Genomic DNA, 12,579 nt, shown 5'->3' on the forward strand with positions numbered 1-12,579 from the left:
GGGAAATACTTTATTCCTTAAGCTGGAAATGCAGGGGAGAATGGTATCTAGCCATAGGGCCTCTTTTCTGCATGCGCATGCCTCAAGTCGAGAGACCGGCAAGCCAGGCCAAGCAGCGAGGCAATGATGGCCGCAGAGCCCGAACCGTGCTAACCGTTGTGCCGAGCGCTGCCCGGCCACGGCCACGCCACAGCAACATACCCCCCGGGCATACACCCGCGCCCGCGTCCGTCCGGCGCTCAAAACCACGGCCGGCCGCCCCGCACGCACGCAACGGCGCTCAAAACCATACGCGTTACGGGGCTACGTGGTGGTCGTACGGCCCGTGCGCGCGGGCGGGGTAGGGTAGGGCAGGGCAGGCACGGCGCGGCGCGGTTCCCCACGTCTTTCACGGATTCGGCAACCGTCCCCGTCCACCGGCGCCACCCACCACCGTCCTCGCCACCCCGAAATGCACACGCACACTCGGCACCACCTCCGTCCCACCTCCTTTACTAAACCAAACCAGCAGCTCGAGAAGCAGCAGCAGCAGCTAGCCGATCTCCCCTCCTTCTCGCCATTTCTTCTCCAACGCTCGCTGAGTCGGTCGACCTAGCTAGCCAGCTCGCCCGCTCGCGGTGGCGCGCGCGATTGCGGGGTCGGAGGAGGTGGATCGACCGGCGGAGATGGGGCGGGGGAAGATCGAGATAAAGCGGATCGAGAACGCCACCAACAGGCAGGTGACCTACTCCAAGCGCCGGTCGGGGATCATGAAGAAGGCGCGGGAGCTCACCGTGCTCTGCGACGCCCAGGTCGCCATCATCATGTTCTCCTCCACCGGCAAGTACCACGAGTTCTGCAGCACCGGCACCGAGTACGAACTACGAGCTCACTTCATCCACATCACTAGCTAGCTGCCTGCCAAATTACCTCTCTGATATAAGCCAGCTTGGCCTTGTTCTTCTCCATGTATGTACGTACTTGCAGCATCAAGGGGATTTTTGACCGCTACCAGCAGGCCATCGGGACCAGCCTGTGGATCGAGCAGTATGAGGTTGCTGCTTCTCTTTCTTGCCTCAATCCATCTTTTTCTTTAGCTGCAACACTTTCTCCTTTCCCTTTTAATTTCTACTAGTAGATAGCTACTCACTCGCTGTTTTCTTGTGATTTGACATGAGATCTAATCGAGTCCAAGCTCCATCTTCCGGTGCTTCACTGCTCTTTCGCTTTGGCTGATTTGCTTTGGTTTGGTTTGATTTCATCGCAGAATATGCAGCGCACGCTGAACCATCTCAAGGACATCAACCGGAACCTGCGCACCGAGATCAGGTCAATCACTTTCCTCTTTCCTTCTTTACTTCTTTCATGGGGATTCTCCAGCTCCGGCAATTTAGATTGATTTGATTTCGAGATCGACTTGAATTGACATACTGTTTGCTCCTGTATCCATCCCAGGCAAAGGATGGGTGAAGATCTGGACGCGCTGGAGTTCGAGGAGCTGCGCGACCTTGAGCAAAATGTCGATGCCGCTCTCAAGGAGGTTCGCCAGAGGAAGGCATGCACGTACAAACCCTAGCTACCAGATTTACTGATTTAGGCTTCGATTCCTGGCTGGATCTGTCTGTTTTAGCTCGCTCATCTGCCGTCCAATCCGTGCATATTTCATGCTGAGTAGCTAGCCCCTTTTGGTCGTAGATCTACACGAGTTCTCTATCTCTAGGATATAGAATTAACAATTGACATCATTTTTCTGAGTTCCAAAGAACTGGTTGGGTTTTCCTTGTTTAATTTCATCTCATGCATTGCTTCCTTTAACAACATAACATCTTAATTAACCTTGTTTTCTTTTGTCTGTTGTTTTCGTTTTTGATTTTGCAGTATCATGTGATCACCACGCAGACTGAAACCTACAAGAAGAAGGTGAGACCTTTTCTAAACAATCATTATAATCTGTTCTCTATAAATTGAAGTAGTTTTCTCGTAGCTCGAAAATTTCAGGCGTACGTTGCCCAATTTGGTGTACATGACTGTTCTGGTGCACACATATCTCCACAAAACTAGATCTTTCCCCAATTCGTTTACCTTGCCTTGTGTCAGCTGCCACTTGTTACAGTTTCTTTATTTAGCTAGTTCTCCATGCCACTGTTCGAACACCATGTGTTCACCAGATCTCTGTATTGTACAATCATTCGGCCACACATTAATTTTGCTTGAGAAAGTCCGTCTAGCTAGATATGTATGACCACTATTGCACTTCATGAGCTGCATCATATGCATGGCGTTACAAATGAATCACATATTAACCACTCTCATAACCTAGATAGCTAGCTAGCTTAGAGCCCCAAACATACATCCATCTCCCAGCCCTTATATGGTTGAACATTCAACCTAGCTAGTGACCGATGGAAGCAAAGATCTGACAGACACCTCCACGCCCCAAACAAACACGTTGCATGCCAATGTACACGGTGCACTGCCATGCGTGTCTGCACTTTACACACTCAACCCCCTCACTTCGACAACTCTAGAATCTAGACTCTACAATTCTAGATCCAAATCTTGGCGTAGCTAATTAGCTATAGAGCCTTTGGAAAAATCTCGGTGTAGAGTATGCATGTCATGTGCTTACATGCATGCACACACACGTAGACGAACAGCAATAGATGCAGTGATCTGTCTCCTTTTGACAGAAACACATAAGCTGGAATTGAGAAAGAGCGAAGGACAATAATCTTTGGGCTATATCTCTCATGCACTACACGTATCTCCTGCTAAGCCTATGCTAGATGATCGATCAGTAGCTGGCTGCCTAGAGATGCATGGGGTGCATGAGCGTGCATGGCTGCTTTGTTCGGTCCCCCGGCTATCTGGGGGTAGCATGTCAAACACGGATTTTTATGGGATTGCACAGCGCCATGATACCCCTTGTAGATGAGGACCGGCGACGAGGCTTTATGGTTTGCGGAACTATAGAAACGAAACCTCTTGGCTTTTTCGATCTGAATGAATGGCAGAGAACTTTCGCCTTTCTTTTGTTTTACGTACTGACATATATATGATCCGGTCTTCAGCTTTGCGTAGTCCTGGGTATAATGCTTTATACCAGTCGTCAATGTGAAGCTAAGATTGGTTTCAAGATATGTTCATGTTCTAGGTCCGTGTGGCATTAATATAGGCGCTCAGGGAAAGAATAGTGTGTCTTTTTCTTTTCGAAAAGGAGGTTAAACCCCCAGGCTCTAGATTGAGCGATGCACAAAGCATTCTTATTGCGAGGTTTTTAAATCTGTTATAAAGATGATATGACAAGGAAACAGCCGCATCCAACAAATAAAGGCACATATGTTTTACTGATCCCATGACTAGACTCGCATTCAAACCGGTTGAACAAAGCCCGCAACCATCTCCATATGGTTGCCCCAGTGTTCAGAAGCTCCCGTACTTCTGCTATTGAAGTAAGGACCACATACAGATCTAGTCAGTAGCCCTGCGGATAATTGGCAAACAAAAATTGGAACTCTGACAATGTTAAACTTATCTCAACTACATGAGTTTCTTCTGTAGCCATTGTGATTATATGGCTGGATGCTTTTGTAGTTGCGTTGGATGAACAATTGCTTAGACATATGAGATCTACAATGTTAGTCTAAACGATAAAACAGTTGGTCCTCGCACTAGATGACACTAATCTTACATGATGGGTACTCCCTCGTTTTTATTTACTTTGCATATTAGCTTTATCTTGGGTCAAACTTTCTAAACTTTGATCAAGTTTATACAAAAAAAATTAACATAAAAAAACCAAGTCAATACCATTAGAATCACCATTTTCCAACATATTTTCATACGATAAATATTTTTTATTGTGAAAGTTTAGATTGTTTTCGATAAACTTGGTCAAACTTATAACACATTTGACTTAGGTCAAAGCTAATATGCAAAGTAAATAAAAATGGAGGGGTATTTGATGAGTGCATATATATTCCTTTTCTTCAATCATCCATGTAAAAGCATCTTGTAAAGTACATGCACGTAAAACAAAACAATCTAATTAAATTAAATACATATTGTCCCATCAAATATACATGCATGTACTTGGTTAGTACTACCTTCGTTAGGTGATATAAATACGCACAATGTTTTAGTCAAGTTAAGTTTCTGCAACTTTCACTCTGACTAAGCTATAAAATGTTAATCATGTAAAATGAAATCATTAAAATGTGTCTACAACAATATTCATGTAAAGATGGCAGCCAAAATTTAAAGGTCATTCCTATGTACAGAATGATGTATACTTAATTGTGAAGCGAGTATAATGTATTCTGTATTTGAGAAAGATGGTTTCTCTTGCCTTTTTTTTTTGTCAACATTTTTTCTTGTGCACCAGTTCTAGATCGGATTCCACTACCATCAATAAACAAAAAGGGAAATCCAGCCTATATGTTCTAGTCACCGCCTACTCCTAAAGTCATAGTAAAGACCAACACTTAAGTTAATATGAGATAAACTGACTACCATAGCTTAAATATAAGTTTAACTTCTGGAAGTTCATGTAAATTGAGCATGATTGATGTTCAAGGAGTATATTCACAACAATCTGCAGCAGGGAACTAGTAACTAAACAAACAAGCTAGCCACACTTGGTAGTTAAAACCGGCGGCCTCCAATGAAAATAGATGACGACCTAGAATGGGTGTGCTCAAACTTTAACTTCGAGGATGAATATATAGAATTATGAATCATATTGACCAACTGGAAATACCATCACTAGAAATTTCATGGAATTTTAATTAACATGTTGATAGAAATGTAACAGTGATACTTGCACTTTGACACCACATGCAAGATCCAAAACATCATGTATTATTGAGCAGAGGGAATGGATATATGTGAAGATATATAAATTAAGGTGTTATTTCATCGTGAAACGACTCATAATTTTATGTGCATGCAAGATTCCACAAGGTGAATTTTAATACTATTGCATTACTTCACACCATGCATGCACAGATGTGAAAATATTCAAAACATTTTTTTTTGTGTTCTCAAGAAAGAAGGGATAAACTACAACCTTATTTCCCATCCTTCTGATTTTTATGTTGCCTTCTGTTTGTTCTTTGTTTGTGGAATTTCATGTGCGTTTTGGTCTTGATGTGTACGTAGAGTATGTATGAGTAGATAATACACCTCTAAATTTTCCCTTTTTCTACAAAGTCCTTTTTTGGCTAAGTATGGATTAAACCCAAAAAAACCTTGTACAAGTCATGAATGTATCTGAAAGTTTTTTGTTGAGTGATGATTGTATTTGAACTTTCTTTTCTAGGTTCAATTGTATATCAACTTATTTTCTTTTTCCAGGAAATTGTATCTAGACCTAACAATTAAGTGTAACTAAGTTTGGTGGGAAGTAGAGGTACAAATCTTACCCGTTGGGCTGGAGTCCTCGCGGAATCTGCTCATTTTTCTTTTTTGTAGGTTACACTGCCGGTGATTCTTACAGTTTTCCTTTTTGTAGCTTTTATTTTGCATGATTTGTCTTGTACTTCCTCTGTTTCTAAATATAAGTCTTTTTAGATATTTCAATATTAACTACATACGGATGTACATAGACATATTTTAGAGTGTAGATTCATTCATTTTGCTTCGTATATAGTCCGGCCCATATTCAAATATCTAAAAAGACTTATATTTAGGGACAGAGTTTTTCTGTACTCTGATTAATAATTACTACTCCCTCTATAAACTAATATAAGAGCGTTTAGATCACTACTTTAGTGATCTAAACACTCTTATATTAGTTTACGAAGGAAGTAATATATATGGTTGTGTGCATCACGATGATGCAAAGGCTGGAGGTTGAACCTCCTTTTTGAAGAAAAAATTGCGTGGCATAAAGATTATTGTAATTGAAGTTACCTACTTATCAAAAGGGATTTTCGACAATCCCCCCCCCCCCCCCCCCCCCCCCCCGAAACAATGCTTAGTTGGAACTATACATCTTGTCAACATGGACACATGGCATACATGCATATGTGGTAGCACCATTATATTCTACATGGATATATGGAGGAACCTATAGCTAGAGGGACAAAACTAAGAGCACATATAGGAAATCCCCAGCCCTTAGTTTGCATGTATGCCATGGTCCTTCATATAAACTGGCCAGGTTTTCCTACTCATTCTGAACACATCTTTTTACTTGAGAGGTTTCTCAATGACAATGCAGTTAGAGAAGCAACAAACCCATGCCAAATTGTGTGTCTCCGCGACATGTCTAACACTGTAATGCATGCCTTCTATGTGTAGATATAGACTCTGGCTCTTGTCATTCGGTGCCTCCTGTTGTACGATAAATATACGCATGTATTTACCCTGCAGCTTGTTGCATTCGTTTACCCTGCAGCTTGTTGCATTCGTGTACTAATTCATGCTTCTCTCGGAATCCATTGCATATATTCAGGTGAAGCACTCCCAGGAGGCATACAAGAATCTGCAGCAGGAGCTGGTGAGCTCTCTCGCTCCCTAGCTAGCTATGTAACCACGATCATGCATGAATACGAGCTGACCATGATGACTGTGCACGCGTGTGTACGCAGGGCATGCGCGAGGACCCGGCGTACGGGTTCGTGGACAACCCGGCGGCGGGCGGGTGGGATGGCGTGGCGGCGGGCGGGTGGGATGGCGTGGCAGCGGTGGCGATGGGCGGCGGCTCGGCGGCCGACATGTACGCCTTCCGCGTGGTGCCCAGCCAGCCCAACCTGCACGGCATGGCCTACGGCGGCTCCCACGACCTGCGCCTCGGCTAATCGATCATCTCGATCGCTCCTACTAGCTTATAGTATATCAAGTGATCGATCAAGTTGTTCAAGTTACCACAATAAGAAAAAATCTGTGTGCTTGTATTTGTCACATGTTGTGATCGATGATGCCTTATGTCGGTCTTCGTGCACATGATTCAGTTCAATGTGTAATTAACGCCGTAGTGCTCGACTGTGTATTGTATTGTATGATCTGCTATGACTTTGGTTGTGAGCTACTTTGCTGGTACTATAATATATGTTTTGGTACTTTGTGATGTCATTTCATATGTCTAAATGTTTTCTGGTTATTATGCATATATATGTTTTCTAAAGGAGGGTCTACCCTGGCCTCTCCATGAAATGATGCATACAACCATATTGATAAAGTTTAGAGTATTAAACAGATTAACAGTAAAAGGAGCACAGAGCTCAGAATAACCATGAACTAACAAGATAAAATGATGCAATCACGTATTCTATCATTGGATCATCATCGAGCCCGGTTAAAGAAACATCCACACTAGGTTGCAACCAAAATCCATGGGTCATCTGTCCTCCACATGAAGTGGCTACTCATAGTGAGCGGTTCTTCAAAAACTCAACAAACTTTTGTTGTATAGAAAAGTAGAAGTGTCTTGTGTGTATGAAGTTTTTTATTTTGAGGGACCATTCGGTTTGCAGGGATTCTGTTAGAAATTTTAAAACCCTAAAATCAACTTCCTCCTTTCCGGTTTCAAAGGCTCATGCCTATCCTAGATCAACAATTCGACCAATATAATATAAATTGTATGTCACAAAAGTTATACCAATAAAAAATATAACATTAAATGTTTCTAATAGTATATTTGTTGTGATATATAACTCGTGTTACGTTTGTCAAATTACCGATCCAAGGATACAGGTGGGACTTTTAAATCAGAAAGCAGTTAGTTGTAGAATCCAATCATTGGACGGAAGCCTAGAGTCAATTAGGTGAATAAAAAAACTACATAAATCAAGGCTAGTGATAGGCGCCGGCGCGCCGGCCGAAATAGTTCGGCCGGTCGCGTTCGAGCCGTCCGATCCGTGAGCTCGAGCCGTCACATCTGTTCCTCGCGCCCCCTCCCCCTGCGTTGACTTCTTCTTCCTCTTCTTCTTCACCGCGCCCCCACCCCAGCCGCTCCTGCCGCCGGCGACTAGCCCCCTCGCCTGGACCTCCTGGTCCAGCAGAAAGCCCGTCACCCCTCGTAGAAAAAGATGGCACCGTCTTGAAGCACACCGGCACCCCCTGTCGTTGCAGCACCTAGCAGCCGCCATCGTCGCTGCATTGTCGTGTCACCGACGCAGCTCTCAACGCCGCTGCTCGCTGCCATTGGCGAGTCAGGTTGAAGCTTTTTATCTCATCGGCTGAAGCTTTTTCTATGCATGTTGAAGCTTTTCTCGCGGATTGAAGCTTTCCACCGTGCTAATTGAAGCTTTTTTCACAAAGGGTTGCAGCTTTTTACTCTGCGATTGCAGCAAAAATATAGAGAGACGTCATGGGCATCGTCGAGGAGGATTTCTCAATCTCTGGTTGAAGCTTTTTCATCTGCGGGTTGAAGATTTTTGTCAAATGGTTGTAGCTTTTCCTGTATTTCGTTGTCTGGTTGAACCTTTTTTATCTACTGGATATAGCCTTTTGTGTTCATGGTTGTAGCATGGAAAAACGCCGTTTGCAACTCTCCTAATACCGCGGTTGCAGCTCCTCCCTGTGGCCATGGTTGTAGCACGGGCACCTCGGTCCTCCCCGTGTTTGGCCTGTCGCTGGTTGCAGCAAAAAGGGAAGAGAGGAGGAGGAAAGGGAATAGAGGGAGAAGGAAGAAGGACAAAAAAGAAGCAGAAAACTATGCTGGTTCCAGCACCGTCGTCTGCTCGCTGTGTGTGCAGCCATCGTCGTGGTCATCATCCATGGAGGTTGTCAGCACGATGAGGTCCCAGCACCTTTCCAGGGAGCCCCTGTCGCACCAAAAAGCGGAGAAGGGTAGCTGCTGGTGCCGCAAGGGGACGGCAGCTCGGGAGAACGCCAGGAAGGCAGGATCTGCAAGATGAGAAGAGAGAGAAGACATAGAAGAAACGAACGAGCAGTTGGAGAGAAAGCTAGAAGGGGATAAGGCCGTGTGATTGGGGCCCACCACCCCACGTGTCGCGACTTGACTTGCTGCAGCGCGCGCGTGGACGAGTCCGGCGGAACGGTTCGGCCGGCGCCACGGCCAGAAACGATTCCCATAAATCAAGGGCCAAAAATAGAACATTATTTTCACATTCTTGTGTTCCATACCCGAAGTTTCGACTAGTCAAGCACGATGTATTGCTACAAAGTATTTTTTTTCATACAATGTTTTTCTCTTGAAGATTTAATATAAAGGTTTTTTGAGTGGAAAATGGGTTTTTATTCATTCAGTATGCCAACCCAAATATGACAACCTGAATTGAGGGCAGTTGCTGTCTTAACTAGGCTATGAGCCTCGTCATTTGAATCATTGTTCTCATGGACAATTGACACCTCATGAAGTGCCCTAGAATGATGATCAATCTCCCTTAAAATCATCACGTACGCACATGGGGCCTTGTTATGAAAATTGGTAACCATCTCCACACAGTTTGAAGCAACTAACAGTCGTGCTATTAAGATCTTCTTTTTTTTGCGGGTGTGCTATTAAGATCTTGAGCTGCAGCAATTGCCTCATTGCATGTCATCACCTCTAAACTGACCGGATCAAGCAGTTCTTCAATCACCACAATAGATACACCAAGAAAATCGTTGTGCTCGTCTCTACAAGGGAAGACGATAAATTGTCTTGCTTTAAGTCCAATTGTAGGAAGAGTGTTGTACTCCCTCTGTTCCTAAATATTTGTCTTTTTGAGATTTCAAATAGATTACCACATACGGATGTATGTAGACATATTTTAGAGTGTAGATTCACTCATTTTGCTCCGTATGTAGTCACTTGTTGAAATCTCTAAAAAGACAAATATTTAGGAACGGAGGAAGTAGTTTGCAACGGGACTTCTTATTCTTCCAAGGTGCTATATGCCACTTGGAGAACGTGAGGCGTGCGTCTCCCCTGAAGTATTCTGCCCGCGTGTAGCTACAGAGCTGGCCCATTTTTCGTATTTTATTCATTTACTGGGTTTCAATCGAGACACTAGTGGTTCTGTTCGGTCGCTGGCTTTGGCTCTGTATTTTGTAGATTTTTTCCTTTTCTGTTCTCTTTGGTTTTCTGTGTTTCTTCACTCATTTTCTCCGGTTTTTGGTTTTCTTTGTTTTTCACCTGAGTTGCTTTATCTTGTTCTCAGTTTTCGCTGGTTCCTTTTTTTCTTTCTTTTTTCTTCCTTTTTCACTTTGTTCGTCTCCTTCTCAGTTTTCACTGGTTCTTCGTTTCTTTCTTTTTTATATATTTTCTTTGTTTCTTTCTCCGTTTTCATTGTTTTTTGTTTTTTCTTCAGTTTTCCTTTTATTCTTTCTTTTGTAAGTTACACAGTTTTTTTTAAACACATGTCTACTTTTTTCAGTACATAATATACATTTTTAATATACTCATGCAACATTGCAACATTATTTTGATACACGTTGAACATTTTTTTATTACACAATATACATTTTCCTTTTTAACATATGGTCTTGAAGCCTTTTTTATAATACATGGTCAACATTTTCAACTACACGTTGAACATTTTCAATGGAAATAGACATTTTTTAACACTACAGGGACATTTTATAAATACTTTCCAAAATTTCACAGATATTTTGGGAACACGTGAATATTTATATAAAATGCAACATACTTTTTTTTGAATGGAAATAAACATTTTCTTTAACTTATGCAAACAATTTTCTACGTTCTATGAAAAAAGTAGGTACATGATGAACTTTTTTTCAAATACATTATTAACAGCTTTTTAACATGTATCTTGATGCCATTTTTTTCATATGCATTCTACATTTGTCGTATATATACACCAGGAACAGTTTTTACATACACATTTGACAATTTTCAAATGCATGATTAAATATTTTGAAAACATATCTTTTCATGTCTATTTTTCATACACATTGTGCATTTTTTTATACATTGAGAACTTTTTTATAAACACGTTTAACATTTCTAAATACATGATTAACATTTTTTTAAACATACTACTCCATCCCATAAGTAAGACGCATAGAGTCAAAAAGTGTCTTACATTATGGGACAGATGGAGTATTTCTTTTTATGTCTACTGTTTTCCATACACATTGTACATTTTTCATACATCAGGAATATTTTTTATATATACGTTTAACATTTTTTAAAATACATGATTAACATTATATATATACAGGAGTAGGATTTTCTATCATATCTTACCACATAACTACTTAAGGTTTTCGATGGTGTACAAGTTCCCAAAAATCCTGACAAAAAAATACTAAAACAACACACCTATAATATAACATGATCCAATGAGTGATTGAAAAAAAAAAAGAGTATATATGCCCTGGACAAAAAAACAATTAGTTCAATAAATATTTATGTCGCAGTGTGCTGGAACCATTGTGTTTTTTGCCGATGTCACATAAATGTATATTTGACAATCACTCTATTGTATCATCTTATTACATTAGAGTGATGCTCTACTATTTATTTCATATTTTTTGATAACTTTTAAACCATTAAAAGCTTAGGAAGCCTTAACAAGTTTTGTGGTAAGATATGATAGACACGTTTAACAATTTTCAAATGCGTGATTAACATTTTTTTAAATAGTATGCAAAGTATTTTTTTATAGTAGATATATTTGGAATGTTTCAAAATATAAGGAAAAGTAAAAAAATAAAGTAAACAACAAATGCAAAAACATGAAAAAGGATGAAAGAAGAGAGAGTTGAAGGCCCGTGGTCCGCGCTAGGCCGGCTCATTATGGCGACTGCTTGACGCGAGACGTGCTACTGTCTCGCATCAAACGAGACATAGTCGCGCTCTTTGGAGACAAGGACAACTCCAATGCGGTTCACCAAACCAACTCTGAAATTCGGACTGGACTGCCCAGATTTTTTTTTTGGCATCCAACGCCTACGATGCATGCTTAGTGGGCCGGCCCAACTTGGCCTTGGTTTTATTTTTCGATTGGGTCAGCTTTGGTTTTATGGTGGCAGTATTTGGTTTTGTTTCTCCATTTTTGGGTTGTACCAGTTTTCTCCAGTCATAGTGGTTGTTTATTTCTGTCAGATTTCTCTCTCTCTCTCTCTCTCTCTCTCTCTCTCTCTCTCTCTCTCTCTCTCTCTCTCTCTCTCTCTCTTCATTGATGTATTTTTTTTCTTATTTTTAAATTATAATCATTTCTATATTTCATTTTCCTTTCTTTCCTTTCTTTCATTTCCCATTTCTTTATTTTCATATTGTTATTCTTTTATTCTTTTTTGCGTTGTGCTTTTATTTATTTTTGTTCTATATTATTGACATTTGACAAGTACATAAGCATTTTATATGCATCAACACTTTTTTTAAACTATATGGGTGTTTCTAGAAAACACGTGAATGCCTTTTCAAAATTAGACATACATTTGAAAATGCACAAAAACTTTTTAAAAATTACATGAATATTTTTGCAAAAATAACTTGACACATTTTACAAATATATCGATATTTTTTTTCTAAAGTCGTGAACACTTTCTCAAAATTGCATGAACATGTTTAAAACTGTATGGAACTTTTTGTATGATATGAATATTTTTGGAATATATGTGAACACTTTATGAGCATTTACTGAAAATATGTGAACATTTGTTAAAGTTGCATGAACA

General features: G+C 41.0%; 1 protein-coding gene across 1 annotated transcript; it reads left to right on the forward strand.

The window, feature by feature from the left end:
- Positions 1 to 364: 364 nt before the first annotated feature.
- On the forward strand, positions 365 to 7,056 carry LOC123148257 (MADS-box transcription factor 16). Its single transcript, XM_044567643.1, has 7 exons — positions 365 to 853; positions 967 to 1,033; positions 1,247 to 1,308; positions 1,435 to 1,534; positions 1,858 to 1,899; positions 6,437 to 6,481; positions 6,573 to 7,056. The coding sequence occupies exons 1-7, from the start codon at positions 666 to 668 to the stop codon at positions 6,780 to 6,782; spliced, it is 714 nt and encodes a 237-aa protein (XP_044423578.1). The 5' UTR covers positions 365 to 665; the 3' UTR covers positions 6,783 to 7,056.
- Positions 7,057 to 12,579: the final 5,523 nt, after the last annotated feature.

The sequence above is a fragment of the Triticum aestivum genome, chromosome 7A (assembly GCF_018294505.1).
Source record: "Triticum aestivum cultivar Chinese Spring chromosome 7A, IWGSC CS RefSeq v2.1, whole genome shotgun sequence".
Taxonomy (NCBI): Eukaryota; Viridiplantae; Streptophyta; class Magnoliopsida; order Poales; family Poaceae; genus Triticum; species Triticum aestivum.